General features: G+C 39.2%; 1 protein-coding gene across 2 annotated transcripts in view; it reads right to left on the bottom strand.

Moving 5' to 3' along the window:
• Positions 1 to 1770: 1770 nt before the first annotated feature.
• Positions 1771 to 25814, bottom strand: part of nup210 (nucleoporin 210) — a 35890-nt gene continuing 11846 nt past the window's right edge. Inside the window, exons 15-40 of one of the 2 annotated variants that reach the window (XM_051949746.1) lie at positions 24608 to 24826; positions 24196 to 24369; positions 23604 to 23796; positions 23228 to 23334; positions 21876 to 21980; positions 21252 to 21353; positions 20986 to 21114; positions 20611 to 20738; positions 20390 to 20525; positions 20236 to 20298; positions 19560 to 19739; positions 19397 to 19477; positions 19145 to 19276; positions 18701 to 18859; positions 18240 to 18331; positions 17939 to 18113; positions 16041 to 16216; positions 13857 to 14077; positions 13340 to 13476; positions 12407 to 12530; positions 11034 to 11180; positions 8646 to 8896; positions 8335 to 8539; positions 7369 to 7491; positions 5285 to 5362; positions 1771 to 3043 (exon numbers count right to left, since the gene is read on the bottom strand). In XM_051949746.1, coding sequence (XP_051805706.1) covers positions 2943 to 3043; positions 5285 to 5362; positions 7369 to 7491; positions 8335 to 8539; positions 8646 to 8896; positions 11034 to 11180; positions 12407 to 12530; positions 13340 to 13476; positions 13857 to 14077; positions 16041 to 16216; positions 17939 to 18113; positions 18240 to 18331; positions 18701 to 18859; positions 19145 to 19276; positions 19397 to 19477; positions 19560 to 19739; positions 20236 to 20298; positions 20390 to 20525; positions 20611 to 20738; positions 20986 to 21114; positions 21252 to 21353; positions 21876 to 21980; positions 23228 to 23334; positions 23604 to 23796; positions 24196 to 24369; positions 24608 to 24826 — 3738 coding nt within the window. In that variant the 3' untranslated portion in view covers positions 1771 to 2942. The remainder of the gene's footprint in view (positions 3044 to 5284; positions 5363 to 7368; positions 7492 to 8334; positions 8540 to 8645; positions 8897 to 11033; positions 11181 to 12406; positions 12531 to 13339; positions 13477 to 13856; positions 14078 to 16040; positions 16217 to 17938; positions 18114 to 18239; positions 18332 to 18700; positions 18860 to 19144; positions 19277 to 19396; positions 19478 to 19559; positions 19740 to 20235; positions 20299 to 20389; positions 20526 to 20610; positions 20739 to 20985; positions 21115 to 21251; positions 21354 to 21875; positions 21981 to 23227; positions 23335 to 23603; positions 23797 to 24195; positions 24370 to 24607; positions 24827 to 25814) is intronic. The other variant, XM_022205044.2, reaches the window with a different exon arrangement.

Here is a 25814-nt window from a genome sequence, read left to right as displayed (position 1 = left end):
AAAAAATCCCCTACGTCACTCAGACCCTCGACAGCAGTGTCATAGACAAATGGGAGACGTTTGAGCAGTGGTCAGAACTGGACATACTCTCAGTGAGCCTGTATTCCTTCTATGTAAAATACCCAAGAGTGTTGGGAGTGTGCTGGCTTTGGAATACAAAAAACGTCAGGGAGCGCCAATACAGAATTACCTACAAAGAGGAACATCGCATTAACATACAGCACCATCTCTTACGTTTTTTTCTACTGCAGTGTAAACTAGTGTTCCCTTTACTGAGAGTCTGAGGAAAACTAAATGCATAAATGGCCACATTTATAAAACAGCACTGATGCAGGAAATTAATTCATAGAAATGTGGAGAATTGCTGTCTGAGTGTACTCAGAGTGACAGATTCAGTGTTGGTAGTTTTTCGTTAAAACTACTTCAAATCAGAGAAAAAAGTGCTTTCCTTAAGACTATTAATCCATCAAGGTGCCATTAAAGCCCTTCATACATAGGAAGCAGCTCCACTATGTTGCTATTGTAGCTTTAAATGTGCAAACCAAACACTAGCTCTTGAAATGGGGGCAGGGCTCCAGACTGCACTAAATGGTCGCATTATGCGACCAAAATTTGAGCGAGTGCGAGTAAATTTTTCATCTACTCGTGCATGTACGACCAGTAAATGTGCCGACTTTTAAAATTACTATTGGATAATTTTTGTTGCTTACAAACTTCTGCTCCACATTTCAGCCCAGTAGACAGTAATGTGCAAATGAGCTGCTTTACCAACCGACATTAACTCCAAAAGAAGAAGAAGGCGGGCCAATATGTGAGAGGTGAGAGCATGGGACGAATGGCTCCTGACGTTTCACAAAGCCTTTATTTACGTTCAGCCTCATTTTGAACACAAATTCACCTTTCTGTCCTTCACTCCTTTCTTGTCTCCATTCCAGCTGCTCCTAAGTTTCGACACATCCTTTGCTAGACAGCAACAGCGTGGAACCGTTTTCTTTTATCTTTATGTGAATTTTCGGACTTTTCAGCAGCGTCTTCGTCATGTCAAGAAACCTCTTCCTGTGTGCTGAATTGGTCACAAAATAAAAGCTCGTAGCATTAAGAATATGCCTTCAAAATAAAAGCCTGGAGGGAAGGGTTATTTTAACATTAGCGAAACTAAGGCTTTCCAAAATTGATGAACTGATCAACAGACCTTTACAAAAGTAATTTACACGTGATTCAGTATAAATACATAACTTGCACATGCCTGTGCTCAGCACAATGTCATTTTTATTAAAGATTTCATCTGTTGGAAATTACAAGTCAACTGAGCAGCCTTGACGGAGTACTGCACTCTGAGTACTTTTATGTTGTGTCAACTGCTGCACAATAAAACGTGAATTTAAAACAGTTTCTGCATTTATTGTGCAAGTATTTATCAGTAATACAGTGAAAATGAGAGGGAATGTGAATATTTACTTTGCAAGTCGATTTTGGTGTGCGCCCCTAAATTTTCTGGTTGCGCTCCTAAAATTTGAAGTTAGGGGCCACTGCGCTCCGAGGAAAAAAGTTAGTCTGGAGCCCTGAATGGGGTGCATTCCAATATCCAAACTTCCACAGAAAGAAAATACCAGAAAAATGCCAGAATATACCTAGTGTGTCCCAGCACTCCTTTAGGACGTCAAACTTAATATTCTCAAGATGCCTTTATGAGTTTTATTTTGCTAATATTTTCAGTGCAGTACAAATGTCTAAATGTTTCTAACAAGTAATTCAGATGAACACTGAACATGAGAAGAAAAAAACTTTTATTAGAAAAGGCAAGAGCATGTTTCACACAAGCGAACACACTTGTGTCTGTATTATGTGCTGCAAGCTTTTCAGATGTGATTGTAAGGCAGGACTATGCATCTTAAACACAAACGAGCAAACAAATACATTTTCTGTCAATGTTTCTTCAAATACAAAAATATGTCATTCAAAACAGTCACACTTCAATGTTCCAGCAGTTCAACAATGCTACAGTAATCTCTTTCTGGAAATGTGAGCTGTGAGAACAAAACAGAAAGAGCAACATTACATTTTCACAAATTAGACCAGGTCACATTTGAGTGCTTTTGCAATGAAGCAACACCGGGATAAAAACTGAATGATGTTCACATTAATGAATGAGACAGGAGCTGCGTGTGTTGTGGCTCAAAAACACTGTAATGTCCAATAACTGGGATGTTAAATTCCCCTCAAAAAATGCCCTGAACAGTAACCGGCTTTTTCCCCAGTGAGTTGGGATTGTACACATTTAAAGGGTTCATCACCTATGAGGAGGACGGTTTCAGTGGATAACATATTTTTCAAAACATACAAGCTACAATATAACAAAAGTATTTTTTTAGCTCATAAAAATAAATATTTTCAAGTGAAAGTTTGCTTTCACTCTTACAAGAACGTGGTTTATCCTGAGTTGCTAAATTTCACACGTCAAAATGATAAGTGGCACACAAGTAAATGTCAAACAAACACAAAAGCGACTGCTTTACGCATAAACTAGTGATTTGGTTTTTAAGCACTCTCCAAAACCTCTCGGAAAGATGTCAGTTAATAAAGAAGTGGGCTTGTATAAAAGCTATTTAGATGGCAAATCATAAAAATACACACATTATATGTATAATTGTGTACACACATATTGCATACATATATATATACACACCACACATTTCAACACACAAAAGCATACACACAATGAAAACTGGTTATAGCCCTGTTATCATTTTGCATCGTCTATTAACGTATGTGCTAGTCTGAAAATTAAGATTCTTTTAGACGACTGTACCAACATTACAAACTGAAATTTTGTTCTTCCGCATCCCACAGTAAATCATCTCGAAGGACAGAGGCACATATATCTATATGCATTAATGGCCTGGGGTGCTTGGATATTGAAGAAAGGGAGCTGAGCGCAGGCCTCAACAGGACCTGTAGTCCGGAGAATACAGATGCAACCTGCTCTTTGGGTCAGTCCTTGGTGGTGAGCGGTTGAAGGAATTCGCTACTGGCGAGTCTAAACCTTAAAAATATAATAAATGAATAACAAACAGTAAGTATATAAACCACTTAAGCAGAATAAAGCAGTCACTTTGTGAGAAACAAGAAATAGGTGGTGCATATCAGTGGCTATAGCAGTTCAAACTTGAATCAAATCAGCTGTGGTATAATTTAAATGGAAACACCGCTTGGTTTAAATGTCCCATATTGTTCCCCTTTTCAGCGAATCAATGCAGGTCTCGTATGTCCCCACAGTGTGTTTTCCAATGTTTCCACTCAAAATACTGCAAAGACAGTTAATTTGTAAACAGGCTGTTTTGCTCTGAAAACCAATGAGTTGCTGCCGTCCCGCCTCCAGCAGGAAGAGAAATGGGTCTGAAATGTCTCCCTGTAAACACACAGTCTGAATGGGCTGCGTTTCAGTCACAATTTCATTCTAGTTTCATTGTCTGATATTAGAAACTGAAAAAGATGGAAATGAGGACAGCTTTATTGGGAACTCAGCGGTTTTAAAATGCAGTATATGTGAGCACAGAGAGCAGGAGATGCAAAAAGATGTAAACAGTGGCTGACTTTAGGCTGCACTGAAGCTCAACAAAAAACATAGTAACCCGCATAGTACTTCTTCACAAGTCTTCATTTTCTCTGAACATCCTTCAGATTTACAATTTTCACGTACGAGCTGTAGGAGTACAATCAAAGCTAATGGTAATGTTAGTCACATCAGCAGCACAAAGAAACACTAGGGATTTTCCTGCTATTGTGGGGAGATTATGATCAAAGTAAAAGCAACCCTCTGGAGCTTCATCTCTTCAGATGAGCACATGAAGACTCTTGTGTTCACTCTTGCAGCCAACAGAAGAATATTGGATGAACTTTGCTTCAAGCTGAGGCATTTTAGAGAAAGCAGACACAGCTCTAAAGAGTAAAAAAAAAAAAAACAGTGGCCTGAAAGTCAGCTGTTTATTCTGAACAGGCATGCAGGTCGCAGTGACGGGGCAGGAACATCCAAAGTTTGAGCTGGATGACTATTGGTTGGTTAGGTGTGAGGTAACGCCGACGTCAAATTCTTGCTGGCTTGTGAAGCTGGGAGGCTTTCCAGATGTGGGGTGACTTATGGAATGGTAGAACTGAACTTCCTAATTTCTTAACAGCTTTTACTTTACACCTTAAAGTTTAGAAAAACCCTAAAACACAATACAAATGGATTTGCACTATAAGACTTTTAAAACATGCAATCAGCCAAATTTAACTCTTAACGTATACAATATTTAACAAATAGTGTAGCCGTCAGAGCACAGGCTTTTTAAATTGTGTTATCAACACTAACCTGGCAATAGCCAGATTAATAATTGTGTAGTACTTGATAGTACTCCACAATATCAATCTGGGACCGCTCCATGTAAATCCGTTCGGAGGAAAGAGGCACGGATTGGACAATGCAACAGTATGTCCCGCCTCTGACAGGTTTGTTTTTAGCCAATCGCGGGATCTTCACAACGAGCAGAGCCAATTGGTAGATTAAACTCTTACCAAAACCCGTAGGTAAAAAAGCACAAACATCTTTACCATCCAGAAATGCGCAAAGTGCCTCTCGTCGTTCTTCCTTCAAAGAAGCGATACGAGATTCAGCTAAAACTGACTTAATAGCAGCATCTACACGATCGTTGTCCTCCGTTGCCATGTTTGTTTTGATCTACTGGCGCTTGGTGTCGTCTAGAGTGCTGTCGTCTTCACACCCGGATATCCCGCCCCACACACGAATACTTCTGCGTGATTGGCCCATGCCAACTTGGCTCTGTCCGAACAGTGAAAGCGGGAGCGGTACAAGATGCTTTCTTGAGAGATTTGTGAACTCACAAATATCGCGAGAAATCAACTTGCTGGCAAGGTTATATCAACACTGCAGCAGTTTTTTTCACGACAAATTGGACTTGTCGGCTCATAAAATGCTCTTTGCTTGATTTTACATCTAAATGTACCTAAATTTATGATGGGTCTGACTTCCAGAATAGTGACTTGGATGATGTCTAAAACATCTTCTATCTATTCAAATTAATTCTTAGTTGAGCTTTACAGCTTAGTGAGAGCACAGATTAAAGGCTTATATACACTCCTTTTCACTCATTCAACATTAAAGTAAGCTATAGTGCTCAGGAATCACAGTGGAGTGCGATTTAATCGAACATTCCTCTGATGTTATGCTGTAAACTCTACGTCTAAATAAGTGCATGGGTAAAGTGTCACAGTGACAGTGTCCTACCTGAGATGGGTGGCGGTGTCCTCTGGATGAAAGCAGGGTGATAAGCTTGTTCTCTTGGTGACAATGCATTGTGGAGGACTGCAGGGAGGAAATACATTTAAAAACGTATCATTGGTGTGTTCACGAGGCACAGCATAAAAAAAACTCTTCAAAGTCACATAATACATCATCATAACTTCCAGTGCTTCATACTGTGACCACAACTAAAAACACAAACACAGACTGCCAAGTTACAGGAGTTGGATGCTTTCATTTTGAAATATCTCAAAAAGAAACGTATGTTTTAGTGGCCCATACAGTAAGAATGAAAGCCAGTAAACAGTACAAACTGTATTATAAGCATATGGACAGTTTTTGTTCTTCAGGTTCTCCGATTCAAAACATTAAATTTCAAGTAAAATGTTGGATGGAATAGAAGCTTTACCTTATCTAGGTTTATGTCAGTGTTGACCCTACTGTGTAAAACACAGCCTTTTTAACACATAGTACACAGCTATGCACTTAAATAATTAAAAGTAATTAGACACTTGGCAACTAAATGATTTTTTGAGCAGCTGTGTGTTTCAGTGCTACTTCAGGCAGAGAAGAGCTCACTTGAGGCTTAGAGATAACGGAGATCTGCTGAGGTGGCCTTAAGAGTGAACAGAATAAAAACGAGGCTCTAATCAAAGCCCAAATATATCAGAGATTTATCAGAATGGTAGTTTGGTGATTTCTGAAAAAGCAAGTAAACACAGACAAATTAAAAAATGCAATTTACATGGTGAAACCCATATTTATGACCATACAACAAGTCCACAATGCTCTCCCTGTCAACTCTGTGGCCCTTACCTCAGAGATACTGGGATCCAAGACTTTGGATTGGGTTCTTTGCTCTCTGTTTAAAATTCTTAAGGTCTGTACCACATTATGTTAAGCCTGTGAGATGACATATGATGTCAATTCACTCTGTATAAATATAATAGAACTGAAATGAACTGAAGAAGCCAACTGCTGGCAATGCTCCAAAACAGAAAGGTCAGGCTGAAGTTTTTTGGGGAAAAAAGGCCAAAGCTGGTAGAGTTGTGACACATTTGGCAGCTACAACATGCTCAATGGATTGATGAAACAAAAATCAACGTAAAATAAAAATGATTGAAAGAGGAAAATGCTTGTGACCCAAAGCATTCTACCTCATCTGTCAAACATGGTGGTGTTTCTGTTCTAGATATGTATGGCTGCCAGTGATACTCTCACATTGACATTTATTGATGATTTTACTGCTGACACAAGCAAGAGGATGAATGTGGAGCTATACTGGAGCGTTGTGAGAGCTACAATCCAGCCAAATGCATCAAAACTCATTGGACAGTTCATCATTCAGCAGGACAATGATGCCAAACAGACGGCCAAAGCAACCAAAGACCTTCACAGGGTGAAGAGGTGGAATATCATTGACTGGCTCAATGAATCATCTGAGATCATTCTGATTCAGCATGCATTCCACTTAATGAGGGCCCGACTAAAGGCAGAGACCACCCACAACAAGCAAGAACTGAAGGTGGCTGCAGTGAGCACCATCATGAAAATACTTCAGGTAGCTATTGACTGCAATGGATATTTCACAAAACATTAAACATGAGAATTTTGTTAGATATGTGTATCTGTAGTACTTTTGTACCCTTAATCTCTGAGCAATGTGTGTTAAATTGGCTACATCTCCCATATACTTGTCTCTTTACTGCTCTAAACCTACTAAAATTTAAAGCTTGGTGCAACAGAAAAGCATCTTTTTTTCCAGTATAAATGTGCCGAAGCACATAAATTTAGGGTACAAATAATGTTTAACCGTCCAAACAGTTACAGCCGGAACTGGAAAGAAATGACAAAATTAAATTCTAACAACCCTGCACTTTCCAGTTCAAAAATATTAGATGAATGACATGACAAAACTGAAAACAGTTGATGTGAAACTAAGCATTTCCCGGCGCACAGATGCTACTAGTTGTCACAGAAAACCATACAGCTATTTTAGAGCCTTTATTACAGTTCCTCCAACTACCTCATAAGAGCAGAGCAATCGCAACAGAAATGAGGTGACCCACCGATGATGATGATAGCTGTGCCAGCCAGCAGAGCGAACAGGGTGCAGAACATCGTCTGGTAGCTGTTTATGAAGCTGTGCAGGGAATGCCCCCCCTCCACACCACCAACTGGAGGAGCAGCTGCTGAGAGAAAGAGTCGTGGACAAGATAAGCCGTCACAACCTCATCGAACTGCTGGGAACATATGACACACTAACACGTATCAGTTATGGCAGAGAAGGATAACGATGCTGATGTCTGAAATCTGGAAAAAAAAATAATAGTTATTGAAAAATTGCCTTATTACTGCTCTTATTTCTTACAGATGACAGAACAGATTCTGCAATTCTCATCTGGTATTGCAAGAAGTTGTTAATAAATTATACTCAGGTTTTATGCATCATAACTATTTTTTAGAACCATTGTGCGTTTGACATTCAAACTACTGTGCAAACTATTTTACAAATATTCTGCATGTATTTGTTGTAATCTCCTACTGAGTCACATCACAAACTACTCAGAAATTGTCTGATGTTTAATTTTCAGGTAAAAAGTAACCGCTCCACACAATGCAGGCTCTGTGGTCCTCTGTCAATAACAGTAATCTTGTTTTTCTGCTAAAGCAAACTGAGAAAAATAATAAGTGTTCAGCAAATGATCTGAGAAGTAGAGTGAAAAAAGTAAATAAAGCTATTGATGTTTTGCTAACATTATACAATGCAGTTGCCGTATAGCAACATGAGGCAGTGAAGAGAGAAAATTAACCAAACAATGTTAATTCTCCAACGTAAACTGAGGATATTTTTATGTGGGTTGTGTTCAAATAAAATACTGCATTTTTGTTTTGGAAATCAGTTCAAACACTTGTGGTAGAGTGACAGTTTTGCTACCTTTCCTGTGACCTCACACATAAAATGCACTGAAAGCAACATGCCTTTGTAGCTTGAGGCTCAGCCACTTGACATTTGCACTGAAAGGATATCTGACCTTGCATGGCAGCGCTGTGATCAGCTGTGTGAATCAAAGTGACTGGGATGATGAGAGTCTGGCCAGAGGAGGTGCTGCTTATGGAAACAGAAGCAGAAACTGCTGCTTGAGGGTCCACAGCACTGACGGTGTACTTTGAGTAACTGGGGAAGCCATGATGTACCTCGCTCTCTTGGACGGCAAAATTGGGAGAAGAGGACACCACCTGATGACAAACATTTTTTAATAAAGTTTATTGAAGCAAATTTAATAATACTCATATAAGTATATTAATTGTACAGTTTACGTGATATTACTCGATTATTTCTGACCTCTATGTTGGACAGGGTGGCAACGGAGCCATAGACTGTGAGTTCAGCTGATCGGTGCAAGTTTGAGAGCAGCAGCTCCGTCTGGTCTGAGTAGAGACCTGGTTCGATGGGTAGTCTGGCGCTGACTTGCTCCCCAGAGAAGACACTGCCCTCCAGGCCTGCCTTCACCAGCAGGTTGGCCATAGATATGCTGAGTATGCGGGTCTGTTGGTCAGTTATGGTTTGCAAGGTCATGGAACATGTGTAGAGTCCTGGGACAAAAATGGAAAGACAAAGTACACAACATAAGGGAGTGTACCTTCATGCATTAACACTTCAATATCAGACATACATTCAAAATTGCATCAGATTACTTTTTTCAGCTGCTCTTTGCTGGAGGAATTGTCATGCTGTAACTTTCAAGTCAGGCAACAGACTTGGCTGGGTAAAAGTTTCCACATTTTTCTTTCTTTAGCAACTCTTGCATGATTTCAGTCGTGTACTCTGGATCGGTAAAATGCTCAATATCTCAATCCTACCAAACTTTCAGAGACAGGAAATCATCTTGGTAACCTGTATTATGGTACATTCACAGTCCTGCAAGGTGTCGTTTATAAATGAGCCGATATCATCAACAAACACCTCTGTGCTTCACTGTTGAGACTATGCATTCACTGTGGTAGTCCTGGCCTGGTTCATGAAAAACACCCTCGACATCATCAAATTTATCTTGTTCTCATCTGACCAAAAAGGCACTTCCAACATTAATCAGGCTTCTTTTCGTGTTCTTTGGCAAAGTTTAATGCTGCAGTTTCGTGCCAAAGAGCAAGCACGTTTTTTTTTTTTTACTTGGATGCCATCCATAGACACTGACGTTATGCACTGTCCTTCACACTGTCTGAGCTGCCACAGAAACTCTGATTTTCACTTATAATTCCTGTGCCAAGTCTACAGCACATGCCCATCTGTTTTTTTAAGAGCAAAACTGTGAAAGTCACTGTCTGTAGCATCATTTTAGGAGGACACCAACTGTCCTCTGAAGAGGGTATTATGTCTCATTCTATATCTCTTGATTACTGCTGCAATTGTGTTTCAACAGATTTTCAGTTCGTCACTTTTAGTTCATCTTCCTGTACCCATTTCTGTCATTGTTAAGTCTTCCATCCAAATTCCTCTGACAATTCCTCTCCATGTAGAGCCATAAAGCACACATGCAGATGGACACAGCCTACAGATACAAAACTAAGAATGTCCCAATTTTCACAAGTCCTTTTATAATAAGCATGTTCATGGCGTTAAATAAACTAGAACTCAGTGTGACTTCAGCGATCACAGGTTTTCTCACTTAAATGCCAGTTATCACAGTTGTATTTACATTTGTCGCACAGACTTTCGACTTCAGGGAATGTACTTTCAGTGTAGTCTTGCTAAGGTATTGTTTTTTGGATTGTTAACCACAGGACATACACTACTTGTAAACTTGGAAATAATGTAATATTGAACAGATGATACAGTTCTGAGTCCTTCGACATGTAAGTGCTATTGCAAAGGCGTATACTCACTTCTGCTGCATACCGGTAAAGTGGTGGTTCAAGATAAATCATTGATATCCATGTGAGAGAAAAACTGACTGTGGATGCCACCATGTGTGAGACCCCGCATACAAATGAAAAAAAATATGGTGTCCAAAGGTGCACCATACAAACCAGTAAAATACATATTTCCCCTCATTTCTAACTTCTGAATTTCCCAGGTAGTGTCATTTCAGAAGCACATGCTGCCATTAAAAACTCACTCAGATTCAGCTGAGTGGTTACAGTCTTGTACACACAGTGTGGATCCCATCGGAGATAAGCCAACTGGGGTGAAGTCCCAAACCCCCAAACATAATTAGACCAGTGCTTTCAAGCAACAGGGAGCCTCCTCGGTTCAATTCATCATCCGGACACCTTTTATAGTCCCTGCTAAAGTCGTTCCATGGGCAATGCAGGTATTGATTACAGCCTTGTAAACAGTATTTTTCTGCCCCTTCTGCAGAATATAAACATTGTTCCTCTGCTTAGTTTAAAGGTACTTTTACTTTGGAAAACAGTGCCTAAAAAGGTAGAAAATTATATGAATGTGAAAGTATAGACAGTTAAGAGAGAGCAAAACTTGGTCGAACAAATATATTTTACAAATGGCAGAAGGATAGCCACAAAGCCCTCAACTATCACAAATAATTGAAGCCTGCTGTGACTTCCGCATTAATACCCCACATGATTAAGGATAGTCATCTAAGTCAGAAATATATGACTAATAGCACCCAGTAAATAAAGACTGTTAATTTAATACTGTCAAAATGCTAACAGTCAGTATACAACTACAGATGACTCCAGGATCTCTAGTCAGGATAAAGATCAGCCTTACCAGTGCTGGAGTCAAAGCAGACGTGTGTTTTGAAGACATCATTAGCAGGAAAGTCAACAGAGTCGCTGGTGAAGCTGAGATGGCAGCTTACAGACGTTTCTGGCTGCAGCTGTGAAATAGCCTTAGTTTGGGCGGAAGAACAGGTTCCTGTAGAGCACAACAGACGAAGAATTACAACAAAATTTTGGGATCCAAAAATGTCTTTCATTATTAATGACTCTTACTATAATTTATTTATGAATCTTTAGTTTAGCAGTTGGGACAAATGAGAGCAATATCACAGATTTAAAATGAACGGTTTGACATTTGGGAAATAAGCGTAATAGCTTTCTTGCAGCGTTTGAACAGATGATGATTTATTTAACTTTCATACCTGCACATTAAATATAAGGCTAACAGGGTGAAACAGCTCGTCCTGCTTTGTCCAAGGCTAACAAAATCCTCTTACAACTCCCTCTAAAACTCACCAATTAAAGTGCCTTATTTTGTTGTTTAATGTGTACAAAAACCACTGTGTAAAAATGACAATGCACTGTTTGAGAGTTGTACAGGTTGCATCACAGATTCTGTAACTGTTGGATAGGGTTAGGCTAGCTGTTTCCCACTTTCCAGTCTTTGCCACTAACTAGCTAACAGTCTGCTAGCTTTAGATTTTCTATAACGATGTTAGAGTGTAAGCAATCTTCTCATTTTACCCTCTGACCTCAAAATATGCCGGCAGATTTCAAAGCATTAATTGGTCTGTTAAAAAAATGATCAAAATTACATAATTTACCATAGCAAGAAATTGTAGGAAAAAAAAGGAAGCATCATATTTTCAACTTCCCCAATGATTAATAAATTAATCATGTGTAACTTATGGTTTTATTTGGAAAAGCCAACCAAATATAAGCTAAAATTTTAGATATTTTATCAAAATCACTTTACTGTACAGGTCTCGTCTAAATTTTGACAAAAAAAAAAGCAGAAATCAGATTCTGTTAAAAAAATAAGATTGTGATTAACAGTCACATCAGTAAAACTCAAGGACTGTTCAGCTGGACTGGGCTGAACTGCAGCTTTTATTTACACAAAGCAGATAGGAGGCAAGTATGAAAATAAAACAAAAATGTAAGTAGTAAAACATCCAAGATATGTAGTTCCTTCATTTTTTAAAAAACACTTATAACCCCTCTGGAAACTAGGAAAAATGTATCTATTGATGCTAGTTTTTGTTGGTGTGCTGTTTTCATATAGCTGTAGAACTTCATATGTATTTTGACAAATTACTCCAGAGAGTAAAAATGAGGTTCCGAGGGTTAAGTTTCAGCAACAAAGGAAGTAAAACTGCTCCTTTAACTAATGCTAAACTAAAAATGAGTCAGTTTCATTACCAATGAGGTTGGTTCCTCTTTCTCGGGTAGTCAGTAGGACCTTTGTCTCTTTGCCATTCCTGATGGGTGTCGTCTGTGCAGCCTGCAACATAGCCGTCGTCTTCGTAGGGGCTTTCACTACTATCTGCAAAAGCATCCAGACAAACGGCCAATGAACCCAAAGAAAATACAGGTGTGTGCACGGAATAATGAATTTATAATTTACATCCACCAACTAAGTGTTTACATCAATCACGTCAGACTGTCAGTGAAATAAACTAATTAAAACACAACTGAGTCTTCAATATTGCATTACCGATTGTTGTATCAATCTCTCCTGTCACACTGATAAAAACATTATCTTCATTCAGTTCATTTACTTAAAATGCCTGTGCGCACTTTTTTTGTTTAAAAGAAAATACTCAACACAGTCTCATCAATTCTAACTGTGCAAATAGGAAGTATTCATGTAAAATTGCCAGTTATATTCAGCTCACGAGGAGGAAGGAGCCTCACTGGATAGAGAATGCTAACACTCAGAGAACCAATTAATCCTTCTCACGCGCCATCATGTACGACGATCTCAGTAGCAGCAATATCATGGACGCATGCACACACATTAGGCAGAGACAATGCAATCCTGATAGGTGATGATGGATATACTATTCACCTATTGTACAGTTTCATTTTCATGCTAATACATTACTGAAGTATTGATACAGTACGATGCACTAGCAGGGAAGAATAAAATCTCCGGAGGATATTGGCGTCAAGAGTAAATCTAAAGAAACCTGAGAGGTGTGCAGCCTGCATAATTAGAACGCAGTGTGTTTCTTCATCAAAGCCACGCCAAATGTAAACCAGATATACCAGGATGCACTTCATGCTTTATCACACAACCTGTCAGTGAAGCACTACAGCTTAGCCAGTTGTTACTACCGACACATAACGTACCTCTCTGTACGTTTTCAAAATACCCGGAATCTCATAGTACACAGTAGCTGTCCCAGAGTCTCTGGCTACAGCTGCACCAGTTTTTGGGTCCACCTGAAGAACACCATTTGCAGAGGAGCTCCAAGTGCCATGGATGCCTGCAGAGAAGGAACAATGTTTTGCATTTACAAATATGTAGACTCCACTAAACAAACTGATTGCAATATGCTCGAGAAAAAAAAAAAGGATCATCAGCCACAAGGAAAACTAAAATCCAAAGGGATGTAAGAAAAACAAGCATTTTCTCTTTAAAGGACATTCAATAAAACCTACTGGGTGAAATACTTTCAATGAAACTTGAAAAGAAAGAAGAAATAAACATGATAAAATTAAACCTAATAAAGATTAAAAACACATACAGAAGCTAACACATTCAGATAATACGTAACCTAAGCCAAATCGTGAACACAAAGCCAATGTTGAATTAACTGTCCAAATGTTTTTCCTCTGTGCTTTCTATACTGTGTAGAAGTCTTACCATCTGGACTGGTCAACTGGACATGGAAGCAGACCACATCTCCCACCACCAGTGTGCTGGCATCATGTATGTCGATGGCATGCTCAACAGGAAGTGCAACATAGTCTGCCACACCCATGTTTTCACTGTCCCACACTGCCAGAAGGGTGAGGCCGACATTGACTGTTCTCACGGTCAGAGTGTGGTTACCAGGTCCAACCCCCACCTGCACAAGGTCATCTCTGCAGGACAAAACAGGGGTACCTTAAATCATGTTTTATATTGAGTGTCGTCGTATGTCCTCAAATAGTGCTGCTGATAGAGGGCATTTCAAGTTCAATTGTACATTACAAAGAGAAAAATCAATGACGTATAGTGAAACATAGAAGTATGACACCCAGGTTGGGATTCTCTAAATATTTTATAAAAACAAGCTCTTTAAAAATCAAAACACGTGCTGTGGGAACATACAAAACATATATATCAATATCAAACAACAACATCTCCTGAATCAACCACACTTATTTGGGGATTATCATTTGATTCAATACTACAGCTACTCATTAAAAAAGTCAAATAAGGGTGATAGAATGCTATTATGTGAGACAATCCTTTATTCTAATGTCCCCCACGGCCCAGCATCGATTCCCATTTGACTCTCATTTCACCCCCTTAGCTTTGACCTCTGAAAGACCCTCATTGCTCCCCTCACACATTTGCCATCATTCTAACAAACAAATTTACAAGTGAAGGACACTGTTGCCATTACTGAAGAGCTTGGTAAACTGAAAACTGGGTCACTACTGTTAGACTAAGTTACTTTTGTATTTTATTTCCTGCTGGAAAAGTTCTACTTCCCATTTTATTTATCTTTTCCACAAAAAAAATGTCCTACTTTTGTCTCTTGCTGCAAAGCATTTGCTCTGAACTCATAGGGCCAAAGTACTCCAACCTGAAGCATCAATAAAATCCAATAGGCTCTTTGGAGACTTAATAGGATTTAATCACAGGCTAGTAATCGCAGTCCCAGCACTATCAGCCCCTTATTTCTGATTTTGATACTTTTGCACTAACTGTCTGTCAGCACCTGGAGAACAAGGTAATAGAATCAATTTATTGTGCAGACAGATGAGGGAGTCCCTCATCAATAGCTCCTCCCTGCCCAACACTCCTATTAATTTAGCTCACTCACTCAGGTGGAAACAACTCCATCTGAAATGAGGTTAAAGGACCTGCCCAGTAAATTATTGTTATGAACCCTTCATAGATCCTGCCTCTAAACCATGATCTCAGCTGCTCCAGTTCGACTGTACAGATGTTAACGCACATAATGTGGATAAACAGCGGTGTTAGACAGAAATAGAACATTTTGTTAGTGTTATGAGTGTATACAGATGAGCCAAAATATTATGACTACCATCTGCCTAATATGCTGTTGATTTATGCACGCAGCCAAAGCAGTTCTGCTCATCGAGGCGTGGACTACGACAACCTGCGACATCAGGAGCAAAGCAGCAATTCTTTCAATTCCTATTAGTTGTGATTTTCAGCTGCTGTGTGTCAAAATGTTTCCAGCACATCCCCCAACACACTGTCCACCATCAGCCCATTTTCAGACCCCCTTACCACCGCCCACCAAGAGCACTCCACAAGCCTAGCCATCAAGGTTAGTTTGCTTCATCTATCTGCATGGAGAGTGCTCATGTGTTTTGACTCATTGGAAGATCTTGCATGGAGCAATACCATAAAAATATACCAAGCCAGATACATTCACATACATACATACAGCTTCAAGAATCCATTATTTTTACATAGGAGAAGGAAACAATGATAAATAAACAATTTCTTACTGAAATGCATTTGGTAGAGGGTGAGTAGTTTGTGGGTTGACATGGCTTGTCTGGCAGAATTTGAAATAGTGGGAGACATTAGCTCACGCAAGGCTGGGTGAGGCTGCAGAAATGGACCACTAAAAGAGAGGCCTTGGTTCTCTCTATAAATAATGCCCACACAGCAGGAGAATAGCTTTTCAACCTTGGAGTAGTGACCAAACAGAAAAACATATCATCCTCCATCCTCTGCCTGTCTGGAAGTCATGTTTCACTCATTCAGTCACACAGTCCATGAATGTGTGAATTATGTCAGTAAAGGACAGCAACCCTTGACACATAACAAGAGGAACTTAAAGGCTGAATGGTGACTGACCTGTTTGTAGAAAATGTAAGGTGGGAGTTGGAGCTGTGTAGAACCTCTCCAGTAATGGCATGGAAGTGGACAGCAAAGGTGAGCACTATTCCCAGTGGGAAAGCTTTCAGGCTCTCTTTGGTGTTCGTGTAGAGGACTGGACTGGTACTGAAGCGTACATAGGACACAGGCAGCACCTGAGAAGCAAAGGGTTGTAGTCATTATGTGAAGAGACTGTGCCATCTGTCATTTCAAGACAGTATTATTCAGAAGTGGCCTTTAGCAGCACATTACTGGAAGCTCCTGGTTCAGTATGGCATATGACAGATGACATTTGTTACAAAGATTGTGCATAAAAATCCACAATAGCAGAATATCCTTCCTGTATTCTTGCTAGCTTGGGCTTAACATAGGGAAAAGGTGCAGCTTCGTGTTTTACATTAAAATGCAAAATGAGAAAAAAAATGTTTTTGTAATACAAGCCACATTGCATTGCTATAAAATATTTTTTCTTGCATATCACTGATCTAATTTACTGCATATTTTAGTAAATATTTTGCTCCATACTGTAATATTATAATCAATCCTCTGAACCACAAACCATTGGTATGAAATTCATAGTATTCATTAATTTTTCAAATCGGCAAAAGGACACTCTTTAACCATGGCCATAAACTGTAAAATTATAACTGTCTCATTCAAAAGTGTGCCAAAAAAAATCGGAATGACTGGCTCATGCATGAAAAAAAAAAAAAGCTATGACAGTCATGTGAGAAACATGTGGAGTCTTTATGGCTACACTGCAGACTGTGCTTTTGCAAATAAGAGACAAGAGGTCTGGACACAAACAACAAATGTAAGTAGTTAATATTTATAGCATGGAGTCACATTTTTTTTTCCAGGACTGGTTACACTTTTACCATTAAAAAAAATCCCATACATGTAATTTAAGTTGATTTTAATTTTTTTTTATTTTTGCAATATCAGTATTCAAATAAATTAAACGTGTTTTGATTTATGGCACAGTAAGTTTGTCACACTGCACGGTAGTGCTGGGCGATATGACGATACATATTGTGGGAACAATAAAAAAGTGTCTATCATGCCATTTCTCTTCTATCGTTTCTAACTGAATTTTATCAATTATTACAGCAAATATATCATTAAATAGCCTGAGACAATTGTATTAGTGTTTTCTTACCACTATGCATACTCTAAGTTCATGTAAGTGAAAATAAAGAAGACTAAAAAAGAGATTTTTCGGAAAGAAACTCCGTCTTGTGGTTTTGCGACACGACGCTGCTTTACGTTCCTTGATTCTCACGCAGGTTTGCAACTTGCTTTACGTTACTTAATCATGAGTCCTGAACAATGCTCAGCAGGTTGAAATTTCACGCCTGGAGTTGCAACAGACAGAGTGGCAGCCCAAGAAGAAGCACTTTTACAGAAAAGAGGGGGCACGTCTGTGATTTGGTTACATTTTGAGTTCAAGAGGTCCGACACGGAGCAGAAGACAGCCATATGCAAACTATACTACAAGACTATTCCTGCGCCCGATGCCAACACAACAAACCTCTTCTATCACCTAAAGATGGTCCACGGAAAACTTGTGCTATTGTGGTATATCATGATATAAAATAATCTATATCGTGACAAATGATTTTTTTTCATATCACTCAGCACTACTACACTAAGATATTTTTCAGTTCTACTTGTAACTGGGGTTGTGCCGTTAGAATAGGCTTTATATTGCAGTGAACTGGGTACCTTGGAATATGAAACATTGAAAAGTTTCAGCAGACTGACAAACAGTTTCTGGCAGGAGGTCAGGAGATGAATTTCATTCTCAATATCCAGAGGACAACGCTTTTGAAAGCAAAAATCTCAAACAATTTTCAAGCAGTGACTCTTACACTGACCTTCACAGCAAGGATAAGAGTTTGATTGACACCAAAGGTCTCCTGTGAGGTGATCAGCAGAGAAGATATGCCAGTGAGAGAGCCAGAGAGGAGAAAGCCCTTATAATCCACTTGAGCAACAACATTTTGTTCAGGGTAATCCAGCATCCGGTAGGAGAGTGCACCCACACCATCCCTAATAAAGAAAGGAAAATACAATCAGACCAAGTGTTTCTAAGTTCTATGGATGTACAAGTGAAATATACTTCCACATATGTATTTGGAGCAAAAAATATCCACCGTGCAGGCACTTGCAACTCACCTGTTAGTTTGGAGTTTGAGGGCTGAGTTTGGAGCCATCAGTAACTCCTCAGCCTCTATTTCAGGATTAAGCATCTGCAGCTTGTCATAGACCTTGATCAAAGCAAAATGTTGAAACTCCAATTATCAGAGGGCTTTAATCATTGTTTGATGTTTCTGCAGTAGTGACATGTCATAGTTTAATACAGTTTGAAGCTGGATGCATTCAACTCCAACTAATCTGCAGTGTTATCACTTCACAAAATTAAAAACTACAGATATCCCAAAGCTTAGCAATTTCAGTGCTCTGGTGCGTTTAATGCCAGCTTTCCCCATTATGAAGAAGCAGCAGGGAGGGCATGATCACGATAAGCAAAGTATTTCACAAAAGGTGTCTTTCCAAAATATCTGCACATGATGCTGATGGTAAACACAAATACAGTGTTTACAGGGGCGTTTTCTTTAGGTGTATCAGAGTTGTACCTGGATCTGGACCTCATCTCTGAGCTCTTGCAGGTGGCCCATTATCTGCCGTGCACTGGGGTCAGTAACTCTGAGCACCACCTTCAGTCCTGTCCGCCCTCTCGTTCTTCCAGTCACCCTCATGCCAAAGTTGTGCTCTGACTGAAGCTCCAAGCTAGCCTGCGTAGGACAAGGACCATTATGACAATGGTAAAAATAGCAGCAGCAAATCAAATAAAAAGGTAGCAGTGATGAGGAAGCAGGAACAAGGCAGAGGATGACAAGAAAGCAGAGACAAAGTGGATGCTGGTTCTTAAAAATCTTGCTGTAATGGACAGACAGCATATCTTAAGTTAATCTGATAAAAAGGATCAAAAGGAACAGGAGCCAAAAATAGAAATGGTTCAGTGGCAGAAATTGAAAGTAATGTCAAATGCAAGAGCAAAAATCCTGAGTGCAGCGTACCTCGATATGTCTTGGCTGGACATCCAGGATGTCTCTCTTAGTGGTGGACCAGTGAAAGGTAAAACCAGGTAAAGCACTACCAAAGGAGAATGGTGTTTGACTATTGGTCAGACCCATCACATATACAGGCATCTAGAAAAAGACAGAAAATGAATCAATATATTAAGTGATATCATTTAGAAAGAGCATGGAAAATTATACTACAACATAATTTAAGTATATTCTTCATAATATAGCACAAAATATTCATACCTGTGTTCCTGTCTTCATTCTTGTAATAGGTGCTCTGATTCGAATGGCAGTCAAAACCACAACCTCCACTTCTACTTGATCCTGAGGACACAAGAGAATGAGCTTCCAATGTGGAAAAGCTAACTGAGCCATTTACTGGTTAACATCACTGATTCATATTTACCTGAGACACGACGACTAGCTTTCCGGTCTCGACATCAATAGCTTGGACCAGTCCAGTCACAGTAACATTACCAATAGCGATGCCTCTGACATGGCCCATAGCGTTAACTGAAGCTATCTCCTCATTGGAAATAGAAAAAAGGATGTTGGACTGAGGCTGAGGGCCCCCTTCGGATGTGATCTACAAATGACAGCAGGAATGAAAAGAGGAAGGGGAGTTTGAAAAAGAGAGAATGAGGAAAAAAAGGAGAAAAACTGAGTATCAGTCTCACGAGAGATCGTGACCACTTAAACAGCATAGTTAACAGCTTTCATCAATGCAGAGCCTGATACTAATGTGCTGAAAGCCATTATGTTTTTTGGGCTAAACTATTCGTGATTTTAAAAATTGTGATCCAACACAAATAATGTCTAGTGTATTACTGAGTTTAATGATCACCAATTAGGAAGCTACTTGGATAGATGGTAAATGCTTTCTAATTATGGCATGAGATGAGGCAAATGACAGGCAAGCTGGATGCTTAAACCAAGAGCAATTAGGCTAACATCATCATCCAGAAGCATTCTGGCAGAGGGTTCTTCTGGAAGATGAACTGAGGACCAAATGAACTCTTCTGGCAAGATGAATTTAAGCCAGCTGTTTGCAGACTCAGCCTAAGCATCAATATTCCACATACCTGCATCATTGCTCCAATTAGCAAGGTGATTTTCCTTGGGATGAGTTTGAATGGTGCAAACACCTAGGGGAAAAAAAGATACATTTTTTCTAAAACGTGCAACACATGAAAGTCAAAATTTGAACTAACAATCTCAAAAAACACTAAATTATACCTCAATTGGCTGTGGTGTAGAAGCAATTTTTCTCCCATTCTGATCCACAACAACAGCTGATAGAGTGGTCTGATCAACAGAGACACCTTTCACCAGGAAAACTGCAGTATCGCTTTCTGTGGACTCTGTTACTGGTCTGCAGAGGAGACATTTAGAAGTGAACATAAAGCATTGCGTGTTGTCACACTCTCAACCTAAAGAACAAATGTCACAGTACGTACCTTAGAGAGACTACTGGAGAAGCTGCCTTGAGTTTAAGATTCATGAACTGAAAATAGCTGGCTGGAAAGGGCTTTTTATTATCATCCAAGACTCTGACATAAGCTTTCACAGTTTTGCCAATCTCCACCTGTAATCGAGATGAATAACCGCCATCAATACAGAAATAATAACTCTGGCTGACAGTAGGGTGAAATCAAACGATGGCAGTTGAAGAAAGGCTGCCTTTCACTAAAAGTAGGAAGGAAAGTGCTAGAACAAAATTTAGTGCTTGGATGTCACTGAGGTATTTCAGGGATGTGTGATATGATAGAAATTATCTAGCCAAGCAGTGCCTGGACCCTTCAAGATGAAGGATTATGAAGCTGGAAACTGACCTTGTCAACCACTCTCACATAAACTTCCAGGATGTCAGAAACATGCACTGTGGCTGTGGCAGGTGCTGGAAAAGCCAGGCAAAGGTCATGAACCATCACATTCACTACACCTGGCTGGACGGGAGAAACCTGGGCACACACACCAAATGAAAACTCAATTCTCCGCATTCACAAAAAAACATTTGTTTAGCATTGGTGAAATTAAATCTAGAAGAAAAATGCCTATATGTTTTTTGAAAATCCTTCTTATGGGTGTGCTTTCTTACCTGAGCTGTGCCTTGGGTCTCCTGGAACACCACATCCGCTATCCCTTTAACACTGGTATTGATATAAAAGTGTCCCGAGCCCTCTCGCAGGGCTAGGTTTGCCTATAAAAACAAAAGAAGCACTCAGTGCCTTGTGACAGTGCTCAAAATGATTATTCCACAATTCAGTAAATGAACCCTGTTCCCCCTTATGCCTTTCTGACAGACAGCTGGTCTTGCATGTGACATCAAAGTACACCCCTGAACACACACTCTTCAAAATCCTCTTACACAGGTCACTAGTTGTTATTCAACCCCCACACTCCCCATACTCCTATATCACACAGGATTAGGAGAGGCCTGCTGAGCAAAGAGTGACGAGACGCAAGTTTCCACTGTGCCTGGTGCCATGATTAGTAATTGTGGAATTCATTTAGTAGTTACAAGTGGAATCATATTAAATTCTATTGTTTTGGCTCTGCAATGGTGAAAAGACAAAATAATATCCCTTGCAATAAATTATCAAATTGAAAGAAATTTTAGTCATACAAGCATTAAAAAGCCAGTGTGTCTGTCAGAGTTCACGTTTGTAAGTGGAAAGCAACATACATGTGAATCCACAGCACTGATATTTGTGTCTCTCACCTTCACATCTGGGTGGTTATATATGGTCACTGTATCAGGATAAACTTTCACATCTTCAACTAAAAGGAGATCCAGAGTAGCTGAGACTGGGGTCAAAGGCTCAAACTGCACAGGAGAGGAAAACAAGTGCAAAAAGAAGTGGTACATTTGTTACGCATGTAAACAAACATCATTTGTATTTTAACAAACCCATATCTTAACAATTCTCAATTTTGATTGTTTGAGGGTCAGTATTATTACAACAGTAATACTGTGCTTTTAAATTAATTCAGTACATAATCTGATAATGTAATTTTCTACTTTGAGTATGTTCATCTTTTTAAGTATGTTTTCTTGATTATAATTACATACTTTTACTACCATTTTCAATGCTGAGGTGTACAGCGTAGTATTACTACTCATTCTTAACTAAAGGATCTGAGCACTTATTCCACCTAATACATTAAAATAATTAATATAGTTACTGTTTTTAATTAGTTGAGGTTAGCATAGCCAAAACCTGAAATTACATCTCCTTTGTGAAAGGTGGTGATGTAGACTGGGTCATGTGATCTGAGTCTCTGCCATTGTGACAGAAAAATATCAAAATATTTATGCAATCTTTAAAGTGGGTCCTCGAAGGATGAGTAAAGTTACTTAAGTCAGTCGTTACATGCTATAAAGAATGCCTGTTCATGTTGTTACCAACAGAGAAACACAACTAGATAAAGTATAACTGCAGCACCAGTGGTCTCCTGTCTGCTTTCTACAATATTTTGGCCTTTACTTTGACTACTTTACTTTAACAGAAGCGGACCCTGATGTCATTCTTTCGTAACAGTCACAAAATTTTGCAAATGCTGTTACCGCACTTAAAGCTCAGTAGGTTAACAAAGAATAATGCAAATGCATTAAGAGACTAAAAGACACGACCGTTATCAACTCGCAAGACATCACAGATGAATAGCAGTAAATGTAATTTAGGTGTTTGCAGAACTGTGTTAATAAACTAGCACAAATGAAATTTGTTCAGGAACTAAAGGGCAGAAGCAAAATTAACATTCTTGATGATTTCTTTAGAATATGACTTCTGGAACCAGTTCAAAGTGGGAATTGTTTTTTGATACCCAACCCTAAAGACTGTACAGACAGACGCCATACTAGCAGTGCCATTTATACAGGAAAAACCAGTTCAGGAAAATACGTTGCAGATGACACCACTTTAAAAAAAATAACATGTTAATAAAAGTCTACATAAAAGCAGCATCAATAAAAAGGGTAACATCTGCACAGAAAACCATACTTCTGCTTTGTCAGAGGAAGTGAAAAGCTTGTTGACATGACTTTGTAGGTGAGTGACTGTTTTCACTTACTGGACTGGGAACTTGTGCTGCTGCTAAATGTGAAACCTGGTAACCCAGAGCTGTTGCTGTAATGGCAGCGATGCCTGTCTGTTGATGGACAAGAACTGTCTGTCGTCCTGTCAGAGTTGACAACAAAAAGAGAAGAAAGAATGAAACCGTAATTACATGACACCAATCAAAACTTGTAACTAAATTACTGAAGCAATCAGGAAACTAAGATGTATTCCTGGTGACAGGTGAATGGATAATTCACTGTCCCTGCTGGTGTTTTAGGATTAAATCCTGCCACAGACTTTTTTTCCTCATTTTGTTACCTCATTGCTTTAAAGTTACCTCAACCACCCACTCTCCTAAAAACAAAACAAAATGCAGTGCAGTCTTTTACCGTGAAGTTTCATCTGTTTGTTGCTGTCCTCAAGCAGTTGAAGCTCCATAGGCATAGTGGGTTCAATACTGGCCAGTGATACCTTTGTTGATTCCCACAACATGCTCAGAGAGCTGAAATTGTCAAACTTCCTTCCTTGTTGATCAAAAGCAGCCAAGTCCAAAATAGGGTTACGGTCATTTGAAACAGGTACCTAAGACAAAAACAAAAAAACAAAAAACACTTTTCTACAAATATTATACAACATTTACTTTCATGCCACAAAAACATTTATCATACATATATACATATATATATATATATATATATATATATATATATATATACACTTTTTTTTTTAATAACTACAATCTGTTAATATTGCCAGAATCTTTTAGAAGGGTAGCTGTCACTTTCTTGAAATTGCAGGTTACTTCTTTTTATAAGAAAAGCAGGTGCCTCCTTTCAGTAGAAGATTATTTATATCAAAAGCTTTTTTTTGCAAAAACCAAAAGAATATTTCTACAGAAATTTCAGTATTTATAGTGTGAGGTAAAATTAAGAAGTAGAAAAGGACAGCTTGCTGACCCTTTTGAAGGGACTGCACACATACCACTTGTTTGTTCTGCTGCAGCAGCGGGCAGGTCAGATCCAGCTGTGGGCTTGTGTACACTGGGACCAGGGTGAGGCGAGATGGAGGAGCACAAACAAACATAACCACTGCCGGCTCCACAGCAGGATAAGGATTGGTCACACTGGCCTTGTTCCCAACCATCACCTCCAACACCTGAATAATAACATAACAACTCAGTTGACAGATGACAAAATACAATAGCTGTATTTCTAGGCATCACAGCAATCTAGCGAGGACAGCTCCACACAGTGGTAATATAGTTAAGTATACATAGATTGTAAGGCTTGGATTTTTCAATTATCCTTATAGTTGGAAAACTTATGGAACATAGCCACACAAATTTTAGATGGTGTCATGAATGGTAAATGGATATGATTTCAATTGCACACACCTGCTCTCCCAGCGCCCTGCAGGTTGCTCTGACCCAGTGCTGATTATAGTTGTGAGATGAGGGACTAGCCAGAGTAAGGCTGAGGCTGGCTTCATCCTCAGCACTCAAGTTACAGAAGAATTTTGAGGGCTCTAAAACCCAAGGCCGTGGCCCACCCTCAAACAACATGGTTTTGGATGATCCCAGAGTTACCACAGCGATGGATACAGGGTCAATCGCCTGCCAAAAAAACAGTGTAATATTATAAACAAGAAATTCTTGTAAGATAATACAATATTTCAATATATAAAAAACATTTTCATAAAGACATGTATTAATTTATATATCCTTGGTAATTCCACTGTGAAGAGGAACATACACACGTGGACAAAATTGTTGGTACCCCTCAGTTAAAGAAGGAAAAACCCACAATTCTCACTGAAATCACTTGAAACTCACAAAAGTAACAATAAATAAAAATTTATTGAAAATTAAATAATCAAAATCAGCCATCACTTTTGAATTGTTGATTAACATAATTATTTAAAAAAACAAACTAATGAAATAGGGCTGGACAAAAATGATGGTACCCATAACTTAATATTTTGTTGCACAACCTTTTGAGGCAATCACTGCAATTAAACGATTTCTGTATTTGTCAATGAGCGTTCTGCAGCTGTCAACAGGTATTTTGGCCCACTCCTCATGAGCAAACAGCTCCAGTTGTCTCAGGTTTGATGGGTGTCTTCTCCAAATGGCATGTTTCAGCTCCTTCCACATATGTTCAATGGGATTCAGATCTGGGCTCATAGAAGGCCACTTTAGAATAGTCCAACGCTTTTCTCTCAGCCATTCTTGGGTGTTTTTGGCTGTGTGTTTTGGATCGTTGTCCTGTTGGAAGACCCATGACCTGCGACTGAGACCAAGCTTTCTGACACTAGGCAGCACATTTCTCTCCAGAATGCCTTGATAGTCTTCAGATTTCATCGTACCTTGCACACTTTCAAGACACCCTGTGCCAGATGCAGCAAAGCAGCCCCAAAACATTACTGAGCCTCCTCCATGTTTCACCGTAGGGACAGTGTTCTTTTCTTCGTATGCTTGGTTTTTGAGTCTATGAACATAGAGTTGATGTGCCTTACCAAAAAGCTCCACTTTGGTCTCATCTGTCCAAAGGACATTCTCCCAGAAGCTTTGTGGCTTGTCAACATGCATTTTTGCAAATTCC

The sequence above is a fragment of the Acanthochromis polyacanthus genome, chromosome 6 (genome assembly GCF_021347895.1).
Source record: "Acanthochromis polyacanthus isolate Apoly-LR-REF ecotype Palm Island chromosome 6, KAUST_Apoly_ChrSc, whole genome shotgun sequence".
Taxonomy (NCBI): domain Eukaryota; kingdom Metazoa; phylum Chordata; class Actinopteri; family Pomacentridae; genus Acanthochromis; species Acanthochromis polyacanthus.
The sequence above is the reverse complement of the archived record's forward strand: the minus strand, read 5'-3'. Positions and strand labels throughout refer to the sequence as shown.